The following is a 24814-nucleotide window of genomic DNA, read 5'->3' as shown; positions in this document are numbered from 1 at the left end:
TGTGTGAGGGTGTTGGATCCCCTGGACCTGGAGTTACAGACAGTTGTGAACAGCCAAGTAGGTGCTGTGAATTGAACCCGGATTCCTCAGAAGAATAGCCAGTGCTCTTAACTGCTGAGCCGTCTCTCCAGCCCCCAATTACTGACTTTTAAAATTAGAATTCTTTTTTATTAAATTTTATAATTTAATTTAATTTTACATATCTTTTGTAAGTCATATTCACAAATCGTTAAGCCTTCATCTGTTCTATTTCTATTTCTGTTTTCAACTTTCTTGTCCTCCTGTCTTTAACCATTTTATCTTCCTTTGAAACAAGTAGATTTTATTTCCTAATGTGTATATTAGAGTACATTTGGACAGCCCGAATAGCCATGTTTTACATTTGATTTGTCATATTTCATGAGAAAAGACTATTAGGTTGGTTGGGAAAATACATGCTATTTCTACTCAAAATCCCAATGGTGAGAGCTAAGCAAATATGACCTAAAAAAATCTTTAAAAGACATAAATGTATAAAGTAAGGGTGTATGTTGTATTTTTGTTGGTGAATAAAGAGATTGAGAATGGAAGAGAGTATTATTTTTCTGAAGTAAATTATAATGAGCTATTATCTTTTAAAAAGATTTATTCCTCAATCTGTATTTCTCCTACGTATTTAAGTTGTTTCTCACTTATTTCTAAAACATACTCAAAACAATTTCCTGTTCCCATGAATGGATATGAATATATCAGTAGGTCATGACAAACATGACGAAAAGCATGAAGTAATTGTATCCTGCTTTATTTTGTTGATGGTGATGGGAGAGGAAGACGTGAGGGAGGATGGGGCAAGAAACTCTTAAGAGAGGACATGTGTTAACAAGACACAGGTGAGGCTCTTTCAGCCCTACAGGAGTGTTCTCTGTTCCCTACTCCATTGCTGGGGATGGAAACCTTCCATCTATCTTTATCAGCCTTGCCAGTTGCTTTCCGGTTTGATTAGAAAGTAAGATTGCTGTGGGATATCTTTCTGTATGCTGTGAATATGTGTTGGTCCCATTGGCTAATAAATAAAACTGTTTTGGCCCGTGTCACGGCAGCTTAGAGGCAGGCAGGAAACCCAAGACAGAGACAGGAGAAGAAAGGAGAGGCAGAGAGAGACACCAGCCACTGCCCAACGAGCAGCAAGATGCCAGTGGAAAAACATAGATTAATAGAAATCGGTTAATTGAAGATGAAAGAGCTAGCTAGTAGAAGCCTGCCGTAGACCATGCAACTGGTAATTAATATTAAGCCTGTGAATGGTTATTTTATAAGTGGCTGAGGGACCTCAGGGCCTGGTAGAAGCAGAGGAACATGGGACTGTGGGGCCAGGTGTGAACGGAGAAACTTTCGACTACATGGGAAAAATCAGAAGGTCTTAGTTCCGCTTTCTCTCGTACCCGCTGTGGCGATGGCTCAACAGTGGTGGCTACCAGTGGCTATGCGTGTGGCTTCCTAGGCTCCTGCTCACACAGCTTTAGTTCACCAGCCAGCTTGTGGCAACTGTGGGCTCTGGGCAGTTCTGCTTCCTTTGCTGCTGCCCTCGCTGCGCAGCAGGGGATGGAATTTAGGGAGGAGGGAGAGAAGGAAAAGAGAAGGAAAAGGTGTGGAGAGAGCAAGAGGAAAGAAAGCTAAGAAAGCTCAGGGAGATAACTTGGTTGGTAAAGTGCTCACTGCACAAATGTAAAAACCTGAGCTCAGATCTCCCATACCCATGTGAAAGGCTAGGAGAGGTTGTGAGGGGCTCTGATCCCAGTGCTAAGGAGACAGAGTTCGGAGGATTCCTGAGGTTTGCTGGCCAGCTGGGAGCTCAATCAATGAACTCTCGATTCAGTGAGAGACCTGTTTCAAAAAAAAAAATGTGCAGAACAATTACTCCTGGGCATGGTGTCTGCCTTAGGGTGTAGTTGATATGTCCTGTGATGTTCCATTGGAGAAAATGGATTTTTTATTTCTTTCCCAGCAGGTAGCAATTCCAAATAGCTTCTTGGGTAGGAGTGGGATTTTGTGTCCATTTCTCCATCTCCCTGTTGAGATTTTCTCTGGTATGAACTTGGTTAGATCTTGTGCATATTTTGTTTTATTGCTTTATTTTCTTAGTGTGTTGGGGGAGACTATGAAAGAGAGAGAGTTGAGTGGATAGAGAGGTGAGGAGGATCTGGGAGGAGTTGGGGGAGGGGAAATTATATGATCAAATATATGTGAAGAATGATTTAAAAAGACATCAGCTTTTACCTCTGGTCTGCAGGTGCATGTGTTCACATCCAGTAACACACAAACCCCAAATAAATAAACATTTTTTTAAAAAAATAAAAAGCATAGGTAACAGAGAGTGAATATGATCAAAGTGGATTATTCATGTGTTTGGAATATCACAGTTAAACCTATTACTTTGTACAATGAATGTGTACTGATTTAATTAAAAGATAATGGGTTGCCAGGGCGACTGATCATTGAATGTATGATACCTTCTTTAGTGACAGAGTCCTCCAATATCTTTGTAACAAATTCTTTTATTTAATTTTCACTCCTCAAAATGCTTATATATACTCATGCATGGATTTCCTACAAAATTCTCATGTCTGTGCTCACATTTGCTCTCACATTAAAGACAGCTTATTCAGTTCATAATATGGATGTATTTCCAGTAAATTCCAGAGTAATAAAGTCTTATGCAACTTCCCAAACTGAGCTCCACACGTATTTCTGATGACACCCATTTTACTCTTTCAGGTAGAATTAGACTTTCTTATCTTTGTTCATTTAGCTTTAAATCAGGATAACACTTACAGGTCCAGTGGACTGTGGATTGTACTGACCATCAGATCAGGGAAGGCATATAAAGCTATAAAAGTATGATATAGACACATTGAATCCACAGTCAGAAACTGGAGGGAAATGAATGTGTGATGCTCTATCCGTCTTCTCCTTTTAACTCAACTTGATATCTCAGCCCATTCACATGTGAAAATACCATCGTAGAAACAGTCAGAAATTTGTTTCCCAGGTGATCCTAAGTGCTTTCAAGTTAACAATCAAGGTTAAGCATCATAGCACATATGGAAACTAACATTTAGCTAGATAATGTTTGTACATTAGACTCATTTGAGATTCTCGGAACTGCTGGAGGGAACAGTCTCATTTATTTCCCAACCAACTACCCTCATCTTGATGCAACATCCTTGCCCCGGTTTTCTAGAAAGAAATTTGGGCAAGACCTACTATGAAGGGACTCTTAATGTGAGGGCTGGCTATTTGGACTTTCACAAACACAAAGAGGTTGTAGATTATTCTCTTTAATCATTTTTTAACCTGAAACTTTAAGAGGCCAGTGTCATCACCCTCATCAAACTTCTGGATGTTAGCGACAAGCATGATTATAAAAAATTTCAAAAAGAATTACTATGTGATAAATAAAATTGTTGTATTGACTAAAGTATTTGAAGACTTTTGAAGGGTAAGATCTGGACGGAGCATGTAGTAATGAGGAGAATAGCCACCGGCAGAAGAGACAACCAAGGGAAGCCACGTGAGAGATGACCACATAACTCCCCCAGTTGCTGCATGGTGCTGCCGTTTGAAGTGCTTTCATATATTTTCTCATTCAATTTCTAAGCAACCTTCAGGATTCTTGGTACCACTACTTCCCAGCTTTGAGTTTTCTACTTCAAAAAAGATAAATAATGTTTTGGAGCCATGCAGCTAATATTCATCAGAGCTATGGCCCGAATTTTGGTCTGCTAAAAAATACAGTGTTTCATTTGCCCCCATGTTACACTGCTAGACATAGCCACCTTTATGCCAGGCTTGTGTAGAAAATCAGTCTTTACTGACTTTCTGGAGCCCACTACTTAATTGAACACCTTACACAGCCTTGATGCAGGGGGAGGGGCTTGGATCTGGCTCAACTGAATGTACCAGGCTCTGTTGACTCCCCATGGGAGACCTTATCTTGTCGGAGGAGGGAATGGGCAATGGGTTGGGGATGGGAGGAGGGAAGAAAGGGGGATCTGTGGTTGGTATGTAAAATGAAAAAAAAAAAAGAAAAGAAAGAAAATCAGTCTCTAGGAAAATGTGTCAACCAGGGTGTTCATGTTCCTTTCTGATCATTTTAGTAGCAGTGTAAAAACCTTTCAGAGCAGTTTGAGATTTGCCCTTTCTTTTAAACAAGCAAACTAATACAAATGCTAATGTTCTCTAATAATGGGTCTCTTTTGTATCAAAGCAGTCACTAATTCTTGTTTTCTTCCTAGGTAAATTCTGTTATATAATTAGTACATTAGTAATGGAGTTTAAATAGCCTGCTCCAACTGTTTGAACAAGCCAAGTTCAAGTTAGTTTATTATAAGCTTTCATAGCACCCACCACCTTGTTCTTTCTTCATAGTGTTTATCTTTTTGCTCCTAATTATGATTCAGTTATGTGGCTTGTCGTTCAGTATTTCATCTGTACTCTGGTCATGTTTTCAATTATCATTGAAACCCCAGACCTTATTATAATGTCCAGCAGCTAATAGTCTCTTAATATTTGTGGGTTGGGTAGCTGGCTAGGCAGACAGATGAACAGAGAGACAGGGAAGAAATCCACAAATACATGAGCTATTTAGAATTGCTTGTATTGAAGAAAGCTTCACAAATGAGCTAGGATTTAATCCAGACTTTGAAAAAGGAGGGAAAAGTAATATCCCAATTTACATGCTGAAAATACACAAGTTATTACATTTTTTTTTTTTTGCTACTAAATGCAGCCAAGAAGATGCATTCTAAATTAAGCGTCCTAATTTTCTTTTTAACACAGGTGGGAGAAAGTGGCACATTAAGCAACCAAGCTAATTAAAAGAAGAAACAAAAATCACTCTTAGATGAACCACACTCCACTTTCCCTCTGGTTCCTTTTGCTGTTACAAAAGCATCCATCTTCAGTGGATGTATCCTTGCATGTGCCATTCTTCCCCGAGAAATGACTTTTGTAAAAGAAACTGAAGCCATCTTTGCACATTTAACATATCTGCACAAGGCATTAGGAATGAAAGGACAGTGCCTTGCCATCGAGCTAAGGGGCATGCTTGTTTTCTTGTTTTGTCCTGATACCTGAAAAGAAAACACAACAGAAGAGCTGCTTAGCCTGTTCGATGCAAGGACTCATTGTGTTGCTCAAATTTCTCTTCCTTGTGCAGCTTGCCAGAACTCTCTTAAGCTTTTATTCTGTTTTAATGGGGACTGCTAACAAACTAGTACTTATTCTTGCTTGGCAACTGTATTTTCATCTTTTGATTTTAAATGTCACCTCAGCGTTTCCTGTCATGGATAGTTCATCATTTGTTTTTCTGGATTTTCTAAAACAAAAAAAGACCAAATATAGCTTCCAGACTTTTCCTGTGTCAACCCAGAGAGGATGATGGGCTCGTCATGAGCTATTCTTTATTCAAATGTGCTCGCTGTAGTGTTCTCATTGAAACACTCTTGTCACAAACACAGCTCTTCCTCCTGATTCTCTCCTATCTTTAAGAACACTATTCTGCTCTTGGTTATGTTTCTTATCAGGTAATTGAGTTGAAGTAGATATGGTCTAGACATCCTGACAGATGAGACAAGAATGACAAAAGAGTGTACGTTAAGAAATGATGACCAGAAGAGGACATGCTATACATCACTCTGTTCTTGACTGTCTTCATGATGGATCTCCAACTACGGAAGTGCCATGATTAAGAATTTGAAAGAGAGAAAGGAGGGATATACGGAAGGACTTTGAGCAGGAAAGAGAAGGGAAAAAAGAAATCTGTATAATCTCTTCTTACATCTTTCTTTGCCTATCTTGTGCAGTGTCGTACTGCAACATCCATTTTAAATTGAAACATTGGCTCCAGCATGGAAGAAGGCCCAGGAGCCTAGAGTAGTAGACAAAAGGGAAGCAGAAGGTCATGTGTCTGTATTTGTATCTAGGAGAACAAAGGCTCAGAAAATATTTGAACTCCCCTAACAACAGTGTAAGAGGAATAAAGAGTTGCTGCAGGGTGGCCACTGAGCAACCAAACTGCTGAAATACAGATGTTCAGAATGTGAAGCCTGCAAGCCTTGTAGAGAGCTCAAGGGTTGCAGTTTTGGGGGATCTGTGACTCATATTGGAATGGGAATTCTGGTGATGCAGCTGTTTTTGAATTATCCTTGCTCCTTGCCAGTAAGTCCTCACTCATGATCCCCCTAGTAACCCCAATAAAGCCATATGGGTTCACGAGATCGGACATTAGTTCAATAGCTATCAAAGTAAGGAGGTTCTGTGAGGAACACTTGAATTAACAAACTTGAACAAGGGGCTAGAGAGATGGCCTGGTGCTCACTGAGCACTTGTTGTTCTTGTAGAGGAGCGGACTTTGATTCCTAGCACCCACGTGGATGAGAGGACCAAGTAGATGCCATAATAGGCTGCTCGGTCTTCTCTCGGAGATCAGTCCTCGGCCCCTGCTTTATGGAAGTGAGCAGGCAGTTTCTGAGAAAGAACCACAAACAAAGAACAATTAATCACTGGTGCCCCCGACAACAGGGACAAGGGAGATAGGATGCACCAAGCCTGGGTTACTGAGCCGGATCCCACAGTCAGCACGTGCTAGGCCATCCAGTCTCCACAGGAGCTCAAGGACAAAGCTAGGGACTTGTCCAGGCCTGCCCCAAGATGTAAAACTGTACCGTGACCAGCCTCTAACTATCCCTGGCCAATTAAAACATACTAATATGATTGCCACTTGCTTAAGCCAATCATATCTAAAATGACCTAACTGCCTTAGGACCTCCCCTTGGCTATGCTTAAAAGGAGCCCACACATTCCTTTCGGGGTCCTCACCATCTTGCCTTTGTGTGGGATGGATGGTTCCAGTATACTGGAATAATAAATGCTCTTGTTGATTGCAGATGTGGATGGTGGTCTTTTGTGGGACTTCTCCAGGACCCTACCAGTGGAAACTCACAGCCATCTGTAACTCCAGATCCAGAGGATTCAATGCTCTTTTCTGGACTCTGTAGATACCAGGCATGCAGGTGGTGCACACACACATGCGGGCAAAACACCTATACCCATTAAAATATGAAAATAGAACGTAACTTAACAGTCAATAGAAAAGGAACAAACTGTGCTGAAAATCATCAGGGAGCTTGGAGCCCTGGATCCTGGTCTTGGTTATTTGTTAATTCCCTGTGAAAACTCAGGGACAGCAAATAAAATTTCTAAGCTTGTTCTTGTTCTTAAAAGGGAAATCTCCATTTAGGTAGCTTCAAAGTAGTTCTTCAATCTGAAGCTCTACGATGCTACAATGGAGGGGTATTATCATCTGCTGAGACTACTTCAATAAAACATCCTGAGTGAGGCACTCTCACTGGGACAACTGGGTTCAAATACTGCCTCTAACTATTTTCATTCATTCTGGGATCTTTGATCAAATTTTAGTTTTCCCAGTTGTCACGATCTCATCTGTAAAAATGGGAATTGTGACAGCATTTGAGAGTCAGGGTTGTTGATAAGTGAAGGAAAGTAGTTCACTGTGGTGTGAGTGTGCAGAGGCCTCACAGATAATCAGCATATGATGTGATCTGGAGTCTTTTTCAGATATGCCCAGGGAGAAAAGTCGAACAAAACAAGAACCTTTGTATTTATTTGCTTGATGAGTTCCAGGTATCCTGATATACTTTAAAAGACCATATGTTAATGTATGAAACTTACTGTTCCCTCTCAAATTCTAGCTGTTGCTTACAGTTAAAATATCAGCCCAACACACAGCATGAAACCTGGGAAGCATGTTTGAGGTACCATCTAAATGCAGCCGTTTACTGAGTGTCCATCTTGAGCTTCTTACAGGTGCTGGGCTTCTGAGGAGTTCACCTCAGCCCGAAATAGATACTGTCTCGCCTCTGTAGCTACAAGCACATGTGTCAAAAGACGATCCACCTTCCTTAATTTTCAGCCTCAACTGTTCACAAAAGCCAATCTGGCCTTCCCAGGGAAACCGCACCAGGACTACAGAGCTGTGGTTTCCATGGCAACAATGGAGGTCAATAGTCGCAGTGACACCTTCATCAGCCTTGATTGCGGTGGCAACTTGCCATCCTCTGTGCTTTCCTTTGTTTGTGTGTCCCTCATTTGCTTAATTTCTATCTCTCGGAATCCTCAAGTGAAAACCCACAGGAGACGAACTGAGATTGAAAACTGCGCAGGCTTTATTAAAACGCTGGGGAGCACGCTTGCCTTACAACTCGTAGGCATGTGCGTTGAGAAATGAAATCCCGTATCCTCCACTGCAATCTTTCATAATGTGCTGCAGCTTAGAAATTCTTTGTTTGCCGCGCCCTGTGCTGTTTCTTTCTTTATTATTTTAAAAGCCGTTTTCAATCCATGCCGGTTTTTGCCCCCAACACCGAATTTTGGCAGCAAAGATAACAGACGTGTTGGGTGAAAATCCGTTTTTGAGTTATCACACAAAGGCTTGCACATGGCCTTTGCTCTGTCTCCGCTAGCCGCAACCCCCCCTTCCCCGTGCTGTCCACATCACTGCTCCTCTTCCTTTGGATTCTTCAGCACACCTTCTGCTCTTGGCCTGCATATGCTGACCTCTCTCTCTCTCTCTTTTAAATTTGCTAATTTTATACATGAGTATTTGCATTCTTTCCCCCTCCAACTCTTCCCATGGGGCCCTGACACCCCCCCTCTTTTGAATGTATGGTCACTTCTATATTTGTTTTTGGCATAGCTATCTACCATCTATCAATCTATCATCTATCTATCTATCTATATCTATCTATCTATCTATCTATCTATCCATCTAGCATCTGTCTATCTATCTATCTGGCATCTGTCTATCTATCTAGCATCTATCTATCTATCTATCTATCTATCTATCTATCTATCTATCTGGCATCTGTCTATCTATCTAGCATCTGTCTGTCTATCTATCTATCTATCTATCTATCTATCTATCTATCTATCTATCTATTTATCTATCTACCATACCAAGTCCAATTAGTGTCGCTCTTATTGCATGTTTTAGGATTGACCCCTTAGGACTGAGATCTTATCCTTTAACAAAACCAAAGGATTTCTTTCTTCCTGAGCAGCTACTGACTACCTGTAGTGCTTCACCTAGGTGTGGAAACTTATGGAAGTTTCCTCCATCTATGTTGATGTATCCAGGTCTTTTGTAGGTAGTCATAATGTTGAGAGTTCATGAGACTAACATACCGTCCTGTCTAAAAGAAGCTATGATGCAGTAGTCATGGCAGTCCTCAAGCTCAGTTTTTCTGCCCCTCCCCATGCTTTTCCCTGAGATTTAAGTGTAAGGATGTGTTATAGATGTCCCATTTGGGCTTGGAAAGTCCATGGGCACTTACTTTCTGCAGTTTGGCCAGTTGTGTGCCTAACAGACTCTTCCTGCTACAAAAGGAAGCATCTCTGATGAGATGTGAGAGCTGTGATTGTTTATAGATACAAAGATGAATATTTAGAAGGCAGTTGGAAACTGTATTACTGTAGAATGTGGTCAGAGCAGGTCCTTTTCTAGGGTCTATGGCCTCTCCAATCACAGGTTTTTGGTTTGGTTTTTGCTACCAGGCACGAATTCCCTTGAATTGGTGAGAGGATTTTGCATCTAATTAGACAACAGTTATTTGCCCCAAAGATACAAGTGCCACTATCACACCATTGGTGCTATATTGCCTTAGCAGATTTGATAGCACCTTCTCACACAAGGAGAGCTATCTCGGGGAGGAGACTTCCTCTGACATCATTCCCTCAGCCCATCAGAGGTTATCTCTTCCTTGTCCTGTCCCATCTGCAGGAAAGCTTTCCCAATCCAAGCCTGGCTTTTGTCTCCATTATTACACCATGTGCTTCTCTAATAGATCATTATCATGAGACCTTTTGATAGCTTCAGTCTGGGAGTGCTTCTGCCATTTGAGAGCTGTGTGACTGCTGAGACATTATCTGTTTCCCCACCTTGCTCCACTATTGATGCCCCAGAACCGTCTCAGGGCTTAGGCACTTGAGTGATATTTACAGTATGACTAAAATTCCTTTATCCTATTTGGTCATTAAAGTTACTTAGAATATTCATGACTTTGATGTCCAATAACTTCACACCCATCCAACAGAGGCAAACAAAGTGATCTTTATTTCAGAGATAGTTACAACCAAGATATATTCCACTCAAGATATCATTCTGTATTTTAGAAAAATAAAAGTGAATATCCACTCACTATATGTGTAAAAATTCTTAAATTCCTGATACGGCTCTTTTTTATTTCAACCCAAGATAGTTAAAACAATCCAGTACAATAAAGGAACTTCTAGAGGTATCACCATTCATGACTTCAAGCTCTACTATAGAATTATAGTAATAAGAACAGTTTGGTATTGGCATAAAAACAGACACATGGATTAATGGAATCAAATCAAAGACCTTGACATAAAGTCACAACACTTAATGAACTCCTGATTTTTGACAAAGAAATCAAAATTATACAAATGGAAAAAAAAGCATCTTCAACAAATGGTGCTGGCATAACTGGATGTCATAACTGCATGCCAAAGAGTGCAATAGATCCATGTTTAGCACCCTGCACAAAACTCAAGTCCAAGTGAATCAAAGACCTCAACATAAATCCAGTTGCACTTAACCTGATAGAAGAGAAAGTAGAAGTAGCTTTGAACACATTGGCACAGAAAACCGCTTCTTTACACTAAAATTGACAATTAATAAATGAGACCTCCTGAAACTGAGAGGCTTCTGTAAGATAAAGTACATAGTCAATAAGACAAAGTGATAGCCTACAAAATGGAAAAAGATCTTCACCAACCACACAGGGGACTGATCTCCAAAATACATAAAGAACTCAAGAAACTGCACATCAAAATATCAACTAAAAAACAGAACTAAACAGAGAATTCTCAACAAAAGAATCTCAAGTGGCTGAAATACACTTAAAGAATTGTTCATAATCCTTAGTCATCAGGGAAATGCAAATTAAAATGACCCCGAGATACCTTCTTACATCTGTCAGAATGGCTAAGATCAAAAACACTAAGGACAGCTTATATTGGAGAGGATGTAGAGTAAGAGGAACACTCCTCCACTGCTGCTGGTAGTGCAAACTTGTACAGCCACTTTGGAAATTAATATGGCGGTTTCTTGGAAAAATAGGAAGCAATCTACCTCAAGACCCAATCTTGGGCTATACTACTTTTGAGCATATACACAAAGGATGCTCAATCATACCACAAGGACACCTGCTCAACTATGTTCATAGCAGCATTTTTCATAATAGCCAGAGCCTGGAAACAACCTAGATGCCCCTCAACTGAAGAATGAATAAATAAAATGTGGTATGTTTACACAATGGAGTACTATTCCACTGTTAAAAACAATGACCTCATGAAATCGCAGATAAATAAATTGAGCTAGAAAAAAATCATTCTGAGTGAGGTAAACCAGACCCAAAAAGACAAACATGGTATGTACTCACTCATAAGTGGATATTAAGTATAAAACACAGAATAACCAACCTACAATGCACAGCCCCAGAGAGGCTAGATAACAAAGAGGGCCCAAAGAGGAATGCATAGATTTCCCTAGAAAGGGGAAATAGAAGAGATCTCTTAGGTAAACTGGGGGGCAGAAGTTGAGGGTGGGGGATGGTAACTTGAGGGAATGGGTTGACTAAGGGTGTTGGGTTGGAGGGGAGATGGATAGAGAGAGTAGGAAAGAGACATTTTGATGGGGGGATCATTGATGGTTAGGGAGAAACCTGGTGCTAGGGAAAACTCCCAGGAATCCACAAGTATGACCCCAGCTAAGATTCCCAGCAATAGTGGAGAGGGTGCCTAAACTGGTCTGCTCCTGTAACCAGATTGGTGGCTACCCTAATTGTCATCAGAGGGCCTTTATCTAGTAACTTATGGAAGCAGATGCAGAGATCCATAGCCAAGTATTGGGCTGAGCTCTAGGAGCCCTCCTGAAGAAAGGGAAGAAGAATTTTAAGAGCCAGGGGGGCCAAGGTCATGACAAGGGAACACACAGAGACAGCTGACCTGAGCTCATGGGGGCAAGTTAGGGAGCCATTATGGGACCAACCTAGGCCTTTTGCATTAGGTGACAGCTGTGTAGCTTGGTCTGTTTGTAAGGCTGCTAGCAGTGAGATCAGGACCTGTCCCTGGTGCTTAGCTGGCTTTGGGGAACCTGTCCCCCAGGCTGTATTACCTTACCCAGCCTTGATGCAGGGGGAGGATCTCAGTCCAATCGCCACTTGATATGCCATGTCTTGTTCAAGTCCATGGGAGGCCTGCCCCTTTCTGAATGAAGACAGAGGAGATGTGAATGGAGAGGAAGGTAGATGGGAGTGGGGAAGAAAGGAACAGAAGGGGAGGAGAGGATGAAGGGAAAACTGTAGTATGTAAAATAAATTTAAAAATGCTAATTAAAAAAATATTCTGTACAACGTGTTGTTTTGTTTTGTTTTGTTTTGTTTTTCGAGACAGGGTTTCTCTGTGTAGCTCCTTTCCTGGATCTCGCTCTGTAGACCTGGCTGGCCTCGAACTCACAAAGATCCACCTGCTTCTGCCTCCCGAGTGCTGGGATTAAAGACATGTGCCACCACCGCCCAGCCAACATGGGTTTTTAAGTCTAGTTCAATGTAGTGTGTGTGTGCACGTGCGTGCTTGCGTGTGTGTGTGTGTGTGTGTGTGTGTGTGTGTGTGTGTGTGTGAAGTATGTTGTAAATTGAAGTGTTGAATTAAGTTAAAGAAACCATAGGACCATGCCAGGCACCTACAGCTATTAAAAAAGTCCTTTAGCCAGATGCCCAATGTGCTCTGACTCCATCTCTACTCTGCTCACTGCCATGTATTTAAGACCCCTTTACTCAGAGGCCATGAAGAACAGGAGAGACACACTGTAAAGCTTTCTTGCTTCCAGGCTGGAGATTACTGAGCCAAAAGGCTTATTCTTTTGAGTCAGACGCTGCTGTTGAAGACGCAGAGACTTGACAGGTGACACATTCATATCATGATATATGATATGATGCTTTTGACACTGAAACGTTTTTGACTGTCAGCTTTTTAAGTCATTAGTGAGTAACAAGGATAATGGATGCTTTCCTTTCCTCCATGTGTCTTCTATCCAGTTAATTCCATATCTCCTAATACTGACCCTTAGCCTACTAGTTTGGATCAAATTGAATTTCAGATGTTTGAAGTGCACCAGCTAGAAATAAGAGGTTAACTATCTTGATGAAATGATTCAGAAAGACCTTGGAGCAGGAGATTTCTCATATCAATGCCCATCCTTATGGAAAGAGCCAGGAGCAAAGAAAAACAAACAGAGAGCCACTTACCAAGGGTTGTAAGGCATTTCAAAGGAACCCTACAAGAGAAGATCAGGGATCAAAAGTACAGTGCCCCCAGGCCTTAGGATAAGGCAAGCACTGAAAAGTAGATGCTGTACTTATGCTTTGAATTAAAAAAAAAAAAAGAAAGAAAAGAAAAAAGAAAAAAGGATAGGGATTGTGGCATATAAGTCTCCAAAGTGTCTGCTTAGGCAGCTACAGCAAAGTGTCACAGAATGAAGGGTTAAAACAGTCATGCATTTCTCACAGCCCTAGAGGCTGAGAAGTTCAATATCCAAGTGCTTGTATTGACAAGTGCTCCCTGCTTCTTAATGTTCTTGCACGGTAGAGAGAGGAGATGGGGGGAAAGAAGGAGAAAATTCTCCTCCATTCTTTCCCCCTCATCATCTTCCTCATCTTCCTTTCTCCACTTCTGTGTTTGTCCATCTGCATCCATACTGGGGACTGAACACCAGGCTTCACAGTGCCAGTCATGCGTGTGCCACTGAGCCAAATCATCAGCTCTCCGGTCTCTTCCGGGAAAGATGCTAATCCCATCTCCATTCTCCATTCTCATCTGAACACATCCAACGTTAATCACACCCCAATGTGCCCACATCCAAACACCGTGGTATTAGAGGTGCAGTTTGAGGATAATAACGCACGGGAGCCCAAACATCTAGACCATAACCGTGTGGATAAAAGTGACATCTTCTTCTCAGTTTCTGTCTGTTACCTATTTCACAAGGAGCCCAATCACCTTGGCTTAAGTGCCTAGTGGCCCTTGCTCTTACTCTCTAGCCTAAGCAGTAACTAGGAGGTTGTAACGCAATGCTAATGATGGGATAAGCAAGGCTTTCCTTGTAATAGAGATCAACAGTGAGTTAGGAAGCAAGATATAAAATAGAGAGCAAGGTCAGTATAGCCATCCGCTCACTGTTGGTAGCTGACGCTCACTGTAAGTCATAGGATGTGAACACAGCTTCATGTCTTGTAAGCACACAGCCAAATAACACTCAGTGTAGTTGATGCTGTTATCTCCTCTCCTCTACCCTAACCTCTTTCCTCTTTTGTTGATGTAGGTAATTACATCTAATAATATAAAACAAATACAAAATGATGTCCTCAGTAGATATAAACAAATTTTATTATCTCCCATGGAAGATTTTCAGTTTCAAAGTTTTAAGAATGTATAGAAATCCTATTTTAAAGAATGAATTCACACCTAGTATTTGGGGTTTTTATTAGAGAGCCGTACACAAAGAGTTACAGGCAACTATGAAGTGTTGAGAACGGGGGAATTACTCTTCCCTAGGGAAGAGCACACCAACTGCTTGTCAAATACTAAATGGTCATCCCTGAAAACATACATATGAATGAATAACACACAGGCTGAGCAGGTTAAACATGTGTGTTTATAACACCATTATTAATTAATGCAGAAAGAGGCTGTGAATTTGAGAGAGGAAGGAGGGGGAGTATATGGAAGGGGGTGGAAAAAGGAAGGGAGAAGGGCAAATGAAGCAATTATATCATAATCTCAAAAAAAGAGAAGAAAGAATTTAATAAGTAAATAACAATGAAAGGAATAATAAGAAAGTGAACCTGGGTGACAAATGTTGGAAGAGGAAAGACCAAGGAAGGAAAAAGTGGAGGAGAAGCAGGACAAGCAGAGAAGAGGAAGCTCCAGTCAGGGAATGGAGAGGGAATGAGTTGGGGGCCAGACAGGAGAGAGGTACAGACAGAAAGAAGAAAGCTGGATCACAATTCCCCACCTTCTAGGGCCTCCACCCAAATATCTGCTAGGTGAAAAGGGAGAGGCTTTCAACTTCCAATTAATTGTAAAATATTTAAATTTTTAAAGGAATTTTAAAAATTTAAATAATTTAATTTTAAATTTTAAAAGGAAGTTAAAATTAAGCAAAACAGGTAAAGGATCATTTATGAAACACTTCTGTTACAAAGTTTGCCGGGTTAGTTACTTTTTGTGGCTCTGACAAGAATTACTAACAGGAGCAATTTAAGGCAAGAAATTTTTCATTAGAGTCCTGGTTTTAGAGGATTGCAATCCAGCCTTGTGTGTCTCTACTGGAGCAGAAGGCAGCCAGTTGGTCACATTTTGGGTGACCAGAAAGTTGGAGGAAGGGACTGGCAGCATGGCCAACCTGTAACTCTCAAAGGTCCACCCATAGTGACCCATTTCTGCCTCTCAGGACCAACAACTTCCCCTAACAGTGCCACCCATAGGGACCATCTTCGAGTCAAACCATGACGCCACCTATTCTTTTCGAAGAAAAAAAAAAATACCATCTACAAACCATTCTCTTATCTGTTGGTGGTTAAGATTTCCTCCAGGCACAGACGTGAACCAGAGTCCTGCAGGAAGCAGCAATAGCCCAAACCAAACAGGATCACCTCAGCTAAAGTTCCACACCACTAAACTGAATCTGAAATATTCATCTGGAGATCAGAGAAATCTGGAGAGAGATGACAGCCAATATCCAGAGGCCTTTTTCAGTCAGCACAAGAAAGTCCAATCTGCCCCCACAATGAAAGTAAACTCAAGCAGCTTGCTGTTAATTAACCAACTTCACAGTCTCTGCTGCTGTTCCTACAGATCATGGGCATGAATTGGTTCTTCCCCGGACACTCTTTTGTAATCTCTTCTGTTGTACTTTCTTCACTAATTAGGCTCAAAAATTGCTACAATTTGTGTGTACGTGTGTCCTTCTGATTTTTCTCTAGCCTCTTCTTAGGATTATCAATTTTGTGTTCCATATAGTTGCAGGATGCTCATCCCCATGTCTGTTCCTACGAAGTCCATTCATATGGTTCCCAAACATAACCCCCCAGCTATGACCTCTCCTCCAAAATCCAAACATGGACACACAAATTGAATATTTCTTTGTATGTTTCAAGGAGTATTTTTGAACTTGCCCAAATATGCATGTACCGAACTGATTCTTGTCTCTGAGGTAAGTACTGCAGGTTGATTAAATCTCCATGACTCCCCTGTCCACTTCTTCTGTCTCTATGAGGCTATTGAAATTCAGACTTTACTTTACCATCCACCCTTATAACCGGAAGTGTCTGTGTCACAAATTCTGGATGTCGAGCTATAAACCAGCATCTCTCCATACCCTTCTTCCTCTTATTCCTTCCTCATGGCAGGAGCTGACTATGAAATGGAACATGGCCACACTGCAGATGGTAGCGAGAAGATGCATTACAGGAAGGACCTGGCTGTTTCTGGGCACCATCATTGAGCTGGTGGCTTCATGGTGCTGACATGTTAACCACTGACTGCCTAACTGTAGTCTCTTGAATAGAGGAAATAAATGAAACTGTTAAGTGTCTCGGCCAGTGCAGTCTTGTTCTTTGTTCTTGATATAATAATAGGCAAAGCACCCTATTCCTGGTGGCTATAGCATCCTAGCCTGCTCTTTCCTGAGGTCTGCTCACCTCAGTAGAGTACTTCACCATTGCCCATAGTCTGAAATACGGTAGCTCTTCCAGATTCTTTTTATCACAGCTTCTAATCTTACCTCTCCCATACCAAACACACTCATTGAGTTCACCTGGAAATCCTGTGCCCTTTCTTCAAGAACAAGACAGCATTATCAATGTCTCTGTGTGTCTAAGTTAACTATAAAATCTACCCTTCTACTTCATTTGCCTCTCCCAGTCATTTCTCAGCTCAGAAGCTCTTCTAAAACTACAAATGTTTTATGTTATATCTCTATTAAAACCCTTTACTATTCTAGTTGTACCCACAATAGGTGGAAGCTACACCTATAAGCAGGTCAGAGCCATATGCCCATAAGTCCCATAGTCTATTATATATTCACTGCCCCCTTCAGGTGGTTCTGGAACTCTCTCTCCTCCATACAGCTCCAGCCACATCCTTTCCTTTATGTTCTAAGATCACCATGAACTCCTTCATGTCTTTCTGACCTATTAGCCCATCCTTACCCCTCTGCACACCATATTTGCATGTCCCCCTTCCACCCTTAGCTTTCAGCTTAAGTGTGTTCTAAGAGGCCTCCATTGACCATTCACTAAACTTAAATTCTCTTTTCTATTTCACCTCACTTCTCTAAAAAGTAGAATGTCCTTTATTTCTCTCTTCCTTTCTTTTATTCCCTCTTCAAAGCACTCACTATCATCCTTACTTCTGTACAATTTGGAGTCTAGTTGGGGAAAGAAGGTTTTTCAGTTTAACAAAGAAAACATAAGAAAAATAATTGAACAGGTGCTGCCAACACACACACACACACACACACACACACACACACACACACACACATGCATAGGGTGGGGGTGGAGAACTAGATGGGACATTGAGACATTACAGAGATAGTAACTTCAGATGTCTGTAGCCTTGGAACTAAGATCTGAGCTTCAGAGGCCTGCAGAACTGGTACCTAGAACTCAGAATGGGTCTTGTCCCTTGATGGTACCCAGGGAGGATCTGAGAGCTAACCCTCTGGTTCTAACAAAGGATGCTGTCTGGCTGGTGTGGACATCCATGAAAGAGAGGGATAAGGCTAGGAGAAACTAGGAACTGCACACTGTTGGCAATGCTGGAGTCAAACACATGCTTGTAGAGAGGACGAGGAGGAACAAATTCCTTTTGATTCCGGTTCCTCGGAAAACTTCTTGGCAGCAAAGCTCAGTAAAGATTCACCCAGCAAAAGTAGCAGTCTTCTAGATACCCAGCCAAGTAGTGCAGAGCATTCTATAAAAGCCTATGCTTAAAGATGAGATATCCATAGTTTCGTAATGAAATGTTGTTTATTGTCTTTTCTTTTTGTGTAGAAAGTATATACTCAAGATCTCTCTCTTTCTCTTTCTTTCTCCCTTTCTTCCTTTTCTTTCCTTCTTTCTTCCTTTCTTGGCTTGCTTATAACAATTCCTCTCTTTATCCCCCAACTGCCTAGTACAATTACAAGTATATATACTCTAATAACTAGTTTAAAAACATTCAATAAATATTCATTAGATAGATTTGGAATTAGTGAATTTATTAATTTTTTCAAAACTACTTAACAAAATGCAGGATATAATTTTGTCAATAAATCAAACTTTTAGTTCCTCATATGATTTCTTTGGGATTAAAAGCATATTAACGAGCCAGTTCCTTCCTATTCAACTGCAACTGAAGATGTTCTCATACTACATTAATAATAGAATGCATAGCAAATATTCATATCTTTAAATGCTCAAAGAATTAAACAGTCAGTAATATCTACAGAATATTGGAAATTAAAAAAGGAAATGCAGGTTTCAAATGATTCAGAGGATGTTGGAGAAGTTGTAATCTGAGGCAGGCTTGAGAAGGTGGACAAGAAACACCATGGAACAAAGAGAAGGGCTTGGCAGCTTTGAGATGATTTTGATACAAGTAAAAAAGTGAAGGGTTAGGAGAAATCATCACTGGGAAAGGAAATTGTAACTGGAAAAGTCATAAAATTCTGGACTCAGGCTTTGGAGCTTTATGTCTTTTGCAAACAAAACATAAAATTATATTTTGGCAAAGGAATGGTCTGGCGATCTAAGATGTTTTCTGAAGATCAATCTGCTGTGTCATAGGCTATTGAATGGATATAATTCAGAAGACCAGGGTAGACATGTGGCTCAGGGGTTGAGCACTTACCTGGTGTGTGAAAGGCCTTGGGTTAACCCTTAATCACAGCAAAACAAAAGAAGAAGACAGGTGAATTGCTAGGAGACTGGCAATAATACTGAGCCTCAAAGATAGTAAAGGAAGAAATGAAGGAAAGCTATACCAGCAAATACTTAAAAAGAAGAATTAATATAATACAGCGCAGATTTAATCCAAGGCAGAGAGGGTTTCTAGAATTTGTGCACAGTGGTTCTCTTAGTGAGGATGTATAAGGGCAGAGATAGGAAAGAGACCTCTGATTTCATCAGAATAATTTGATCATCAGTCCACCCAGAGGCCTGGTGATCATTTTTTCCTGCAGCAATGAGTCTCAGCTTCTTGAAAAGCTAGTAAGAATCTGGAAGGATGTATATGTCTTCATCTTGAGGAGCAGGAGGAGGAGGAGGGCTAGGCTTCTGGAAATTATAATAGAGGACATCTGTTTGATTACCGTAGACGTGCTCCTCAAGATTAGATGGCTGTGTGTTTTCATACAGCGCCTTCTCAGGTGGCTCTTCAGTGCGGGGAGGACCCACTTTCACGTTTTCGTACTCGCCATGCATCCTATTTCTCTTGGAAGTAGACTTGTGGCCTTTGCTTTCCATTGAGGTTTTAGAGCTGGAGCAAATCTTGTGGTCACTCAAGCCAAGGTTTTTTGTGCAGTCTTTATGTCTGCTACTTCTTTGCATAAACTTCGGTAAGGTAAAGTGTGCGCTGTCCTGGCGCTTCCAGTGCCAGACACACCCAATTCCACAGACCAGCAAGAGTACAAGGAGGGAAATGCCGGCAGCCACGCCCATCGACGAGCTCACAAAGCTTCTCAGCATTTCAGCACAGTGTTGTTCAGCGGCTCGATAGGGCTGATGAACTCACAGGCACGAGCAGACGCAATTTTCGGTAGCCTGTTGTGGTTCAAAGCCGAGTTTGGAGGCTCTCTGAGGCATTTCTTTTGCAGAGCTGAAAGGTCATTACGTGGCAAAGTCCTGATGCAGCGGGAGGTGAGCTTGAACAGTCTCTGAAGATGGCTGTTACATCACCGTTCCTGTACATCAGAGCTTCATCCGGGGGAATTTTATTCCTCTCCACTTCTTTTTCTTTCAGTGAATCACAAAATGAAACAGAGAACAATATCACAGTAGAAACCTCAATAAAGTGGAGGCTGAGGAATCTGGTCCAGACACGGCCTATAAATTAAAAATTAAAAATATATTAACACTGTATACTTAGTACCTGGTGGGATTATACATTTATTGTATCTACCAGACATGGGAAACATCACCATATTGTCAGTCCTGGCTTTTAATATTGAGTGTAATATGAGCTATTTTGAGAAGAGAGTGAAGAATTCCCTGGCCCCCTCCCCTAGGGCTGGCTACATTGCTTGTGGTGATATGGTTGATGATTCAAGTCTAATATAAGGTACTTCCAGCATTAGGAGCAGCATGACAAAACCATCCATGTGTGGTCAGTCCATTGCTTCTTGCCTCTCTAGGAAGCCTTGTTATCCTTCTTTAGAGAGGACAGAGGCTGTGCCCTCTCCCTGGTCACTCCTCCTTCTAGAATCCCACATTAATCAGCCCATTCTCTAACATAGTGTGGTACCATAAATGAAAGGGGATTGTGTCTTCCTACCTGGTCTAAAGGTGAGCAGGGGTCAGCTCCTTCCATCTTTAGAAGCCTACACAGAAGACAAATTCAATCAGTATTTATCTGAATGAAAGAGAGCATTTTTAAGTGTCTCCAAATTTCATCAACTAATTGTTTATACTGATACTTTCAGACACAAGGTATGAACTTTAAAGGGTATATAGATTATTCTTAAGTTTTAAAAGATCTTTTAAGTGAAGCAAAGTATCTTTGTAAAATTATTAATGACAAATTTTCTTACATCTTGTAGCAAATAATTTTCACTTAATTAAGGTGATGTTTGAAGTGCTCTGTTGAAACTTTAAAGTATCGAGGATAAAAACACAAAGTATTCCTCCAGGCAGAATTTTTTCTCCTGTGATTTTATCAACAAAGCATTCTTGCTATACAATTCATGTTAGACATAGGAATAGGTGGCAACCAATATTTTCAATAGTGTTTGTAGCATTTTTATCGTTGTCTTTTGAATGTCATCATTGATCATATTTAATTAGGTGCATACTTTAAATTGGCTTCCAAGTGTTATGAGGATTATCTTATTTAATCCTACAGCTCTTATGTGTGGGTATTATTGTTATCCTCATCTTATAGATGATAAAGTGAAGGATCCTAAATGATAACTCCCTAGCAACTAGTAAGTTTTATTCATCTCCTAGTCACTAGGACTAGTAATAAGCATGGGTGTTATGGGCCACAGCATAAACATGAAGTAGAAATTCAGCTGATTATGACAAAGCTAATACCTGGAAGAAGCTAAGGGCCTTCCAGAGGATTAAGCCAAATCTCAAGGAGTATTTGGTGTTATTCAGCTTTTAGTATATCAGCTGTTTTCTGCTATGAATTCCATGTGCACTTATAACTTCCCCAAGAACTTTTAACAATGTTTTTACCTAGCATCCTAGGCCAAAACAGCAAACAGCCTCCTGAATTAAGGTAAATACCCTTCTGGAGACATCGCCTTGGAGACAAGGTGCATAGCTTTGTTTCCTGTGCAAATGAAGCCCAGACCCTCCTTCCTCTCACAGGCCAACTGGCATTCCAGAGCAATTGACTCAGAGCAAAAGGGTTTTTTGCATACCAGGTGCCCTGAAGTATTGAGGCAGAATTCCTAGCTCAGAGCAGAGTTGCCCCACCTGACCAGGTAGCAGCAAGGCAGAGTTTTTGCAGATTGTAGAGAAACTGAGTCGGTCGGGTTAGGAGGGTAGAAGAGGAAGGAATGTAATAGACAAAGGATTGGAGGACGTAGATGAGGTGGAGAGCAAAGGAGCTAAGTTAGAACTGTGACAATGAGAAGACAGGAAGAGAAGGGACAGAGAGGAGCTACATGTGAGAACAGAATGGAAGCCATGTAGAAAGAGAGAGAACTGACTCAGAAAAATAAAGCATATGGACTAAAGAGTTTCTTGTACATAGATTCATTTAATATCATCAAAGATTAGATTATCAACTGGCCCTAGATTCTCCCTGGATTCTGGGAGAGGGCTATCGAGGGGCTGGAGCCCCATGGTCAGCAACATGTGGGGAGGCTAATATACTAAACATCTGCTAATGGATAGAGTGATCCATTCGTAGCTACAATAGCAACAGTGAGCAGGGAAAAGAAATCCTACAAAGTAATAACCTGCTTTCAGTGAGAGCACATTTCTAATGATGACTTTTAATAAATTTACTTAAGGTCTGATCATATCAATGCACAAATTTTCAATTTTGAATTTTTATATCAACAGAAGGAATATGGCATGCAGCTTGTTTGATACCAATTTAGTGACAAACACCCCCAATCCAGATATCTCTCAATTTCCTTGGGGCTCTGGAGAGTGGTACATTGGGGATGAGCATAGTATTATCTAGTAAATGTAATATTTACAGTCTGAGCTCTTTATGGTGGTTCGTGCCTGTGTAGTCCTAATACAGGGGGGCTGAGGCTAGCCTGGGACACAGAATGAGACCCTGTGTCAAAACAGAAACAAAAACAACACACCTTACAGCTAGAGACAGGCAGCATACAGAATGGTGGTATTCAGTAGGAATGAGCAAACATGAGCAAGATATAATGATACAGGCATGAAAATGTCATAATAAAACTCATTATCATGTATATTAACTTAAAAATTAATAAAAGATAAAGCCATAGTCTATGGAGTCCTCCCACTCTTACAAGGGCAGACAGGATGCAAAGGCTAACCATAAACATTTGTCAAATGACTTCTACAAATAGAGCATCATTTCCTTTATGGGCAGATGAGAATGCATCTTAGTCTTTTGTAGCACAATAATTGCATTCATAATCACCACAATGTTTGAGACGCATTTCCAAAATAAATTTCAAATATTGAGTGGAATGAATTAGTTTTTAGGAAAGTACAAAAGAGAGCACAAGTAGGTTTCCTGCATGGTTAGTTGCTGTCCCCTCAGCAGTTGAAGAGAAGCATGAGTGTCCCTCTTAGATTCTGAAATAATTCATTTTTACCGTTTATGTTAGTTCTATGCAGAGCAGATAACCCAGTACATCCTTAATATAAAAATTATGCAGAGAGCATTCAGTGAGAAACAGAACAAAGAAACATATTCTTTTCCTATCATTAAGCTAACTTTATAGGAGAAAAAAATCTATGAGATACAAGAAAAGACTAATAATGAGAAACACATGTCAAATAATAAATGATCCTATCTTAATGCCTAAATGAGTGCATTTTGCCCAGCCTGGAAGCTCTTTTCACTTAGGAAAGCAGCAGCTTCCAAAATCTGACTGATAATCATTCACTTGTCTTCAAATCACAAGTTCTTTATAACGCATACCTTGCAAAGCAGATAGTATATTTTTGTCGGGAAGCAGGATGGGCACACGGAAGAGCTGGTTAGTTTTGCAGGGTCCTAGACACACCGAGCTCACCCCAACTTGCAAACTGCTTTCCCCACTATGACTAAGGCAAAATTATTCTTAAAAAACTGTTTTTTTGATGAAGCTAAATGTCATTAATTGATTAAAGGTGAATCTCTTTCTTACCTCTTTTCATTACCCAAATACTTTAAATGGTGTTCCGACTCACTTCAAGCCTGGGAGTGTCGGGCTCTCTCACTCTTCATCAGACTGCTTGGGCTGAGAACTGTTCCTCTTTTCTTTCTGGTCAGTTACTTCCTTCTTCATCTCCTCCTTTCAGGTTATTTAATACTTGCAAAGTTTCCTGGCTCTTGAGGAAGTTGTTATTAGATACCGCAGAATTATAAATGGCCCTCCCTCTTTATAGATAGAACTTTTAAAAGTGTATATTAAGTCAATACATCAAGCCTAGGTGATATTTCTTTTTTGAACAATATTTACAATGCTCAGTTTAGAATCAATCATGCATTTTTTTTTAAAGAGGCTTTAAAAACTCACACTAAAACACAGTTTGAGTACTTTTGTTTGTTTGCTTTGTAAATGGTAGAACAATCCTCATTTAAATATGAAGCTATAGTGATGCTCCCAAGTAGCATCCATACTTGCTGAATTAGTGCCCTGATTTTGGTCAGAATGTGTTTTATTATTATTATTATTATTATTATTATTATTATTATTATTACATTCATTAAATAGGAGTTCCCCAAAGAATGTTAGTCACACTACTCTGGGATACAATAGGTAGGTTGTCCATCAAGTAAATCTGTAAAGTTTCTTTTGCTAGGAGACTCACAGGCACAGCAGGGCATTACAGATTGGCAGCAGTCTGATAGGTAGCAAATAAACTAAAGCCAGAAAGAAGGAAAAATTGCTTTACTTTGTTTGCTAACAGTATTCAGTCCATTCTTAGCACTAGGTATCCTAAGACTTTAATGTAATGCCCAGGAAGCCCGTAGAGGAGAAACACAACTAACCCCAGTTTATAGACAAGCAGAAGCACAGCACACACCATGTCTAGAGCTACACCATCATCAGTGTGTGTTGAACAATGTCATTTCTCTGAGCTACAGGGATGAGGCAGCGAATACACTCCAGACAGCGCCTGGAGACCAGCAGAAGCCACTGGACCCAAGGATCATTTCAGACCTAGGAAGCAAGACTAAGAAATTGACAGTTCTGGGAAATAACTGGAAGCAGGAAAACAGGCGTGATGCTCGGGGTGGGCAGGAAATGGAGATCTGA

The 24814-nt window shown here is 40.6% G+C and overlaps 1 protein-coding gene across 2 annotated transcripts; it reads right to left on the bottom strand.

Moving 5' to 3' along the window:
- Positions 1–18386: 18386 nt before the first annotated feature.
- Positions 18387–23824, bottom strand: Gapt (GRB2 binding adaptor protein, transmembrane). Of its 2 annotated transcripts, XM_037209566.1 has the most exons (3): positions 23699–23824; positions 20677–20722; positions 18387–20228 (listed from the first exon to the last, which is right to left on the bottom strand). In XM_037209566.1, the coding sequence occupies exon 3, from the start codon at positions 19869–19871 to the stop codon at positions 19392–19394; it is 480 nt and encodes a 159-aa protein (XP_037065461.1). In that variant the 5' UTR covers positions 19872–20228; positions 20677–20722; positions 23699–23824; the 3' UTR covers positions 18387–19391. The 2 variants fall into 2 exon arrangements, with proteins under 2 accessions (XP_037065461.1, XP_028740990.1); XM_028885157.2 differs by lacking the exon at positions 20677–20722.
- Positions 23825–24814: the final 990 nt, after the last annotated feature.

Source organism: Peromyscus leucopus, chromosome 11 (genome assembly GCF_004664715.2).
Source record: "Peromyscus leucopus breed LL Stock chromosome 11, UCI_PerLeu_2.1, whole genome shotgun sequence".
Lineage (NCBI taxonomy): Eukaryota > Metazoa > Chordata > Mammalia > Rodentia > Cricetidae > Peromyscus > Peromyscus leucopus.
The sequence above is the reverse complement of the archived record's forward strand: the minus strand, read 5'-3'. Positions and strand labels throughout refer to the sequence as shown.

What these genes read in the sequence shown, in the direction of transcription:
- Gapt (XM_037209566.1), bottom strand. Translation starts at nt 19,871, where the DNA reads ATGCTGAGAAGCTTTGTGAGCTCGTCGATGGGCGTGGCTGCCGGCATT.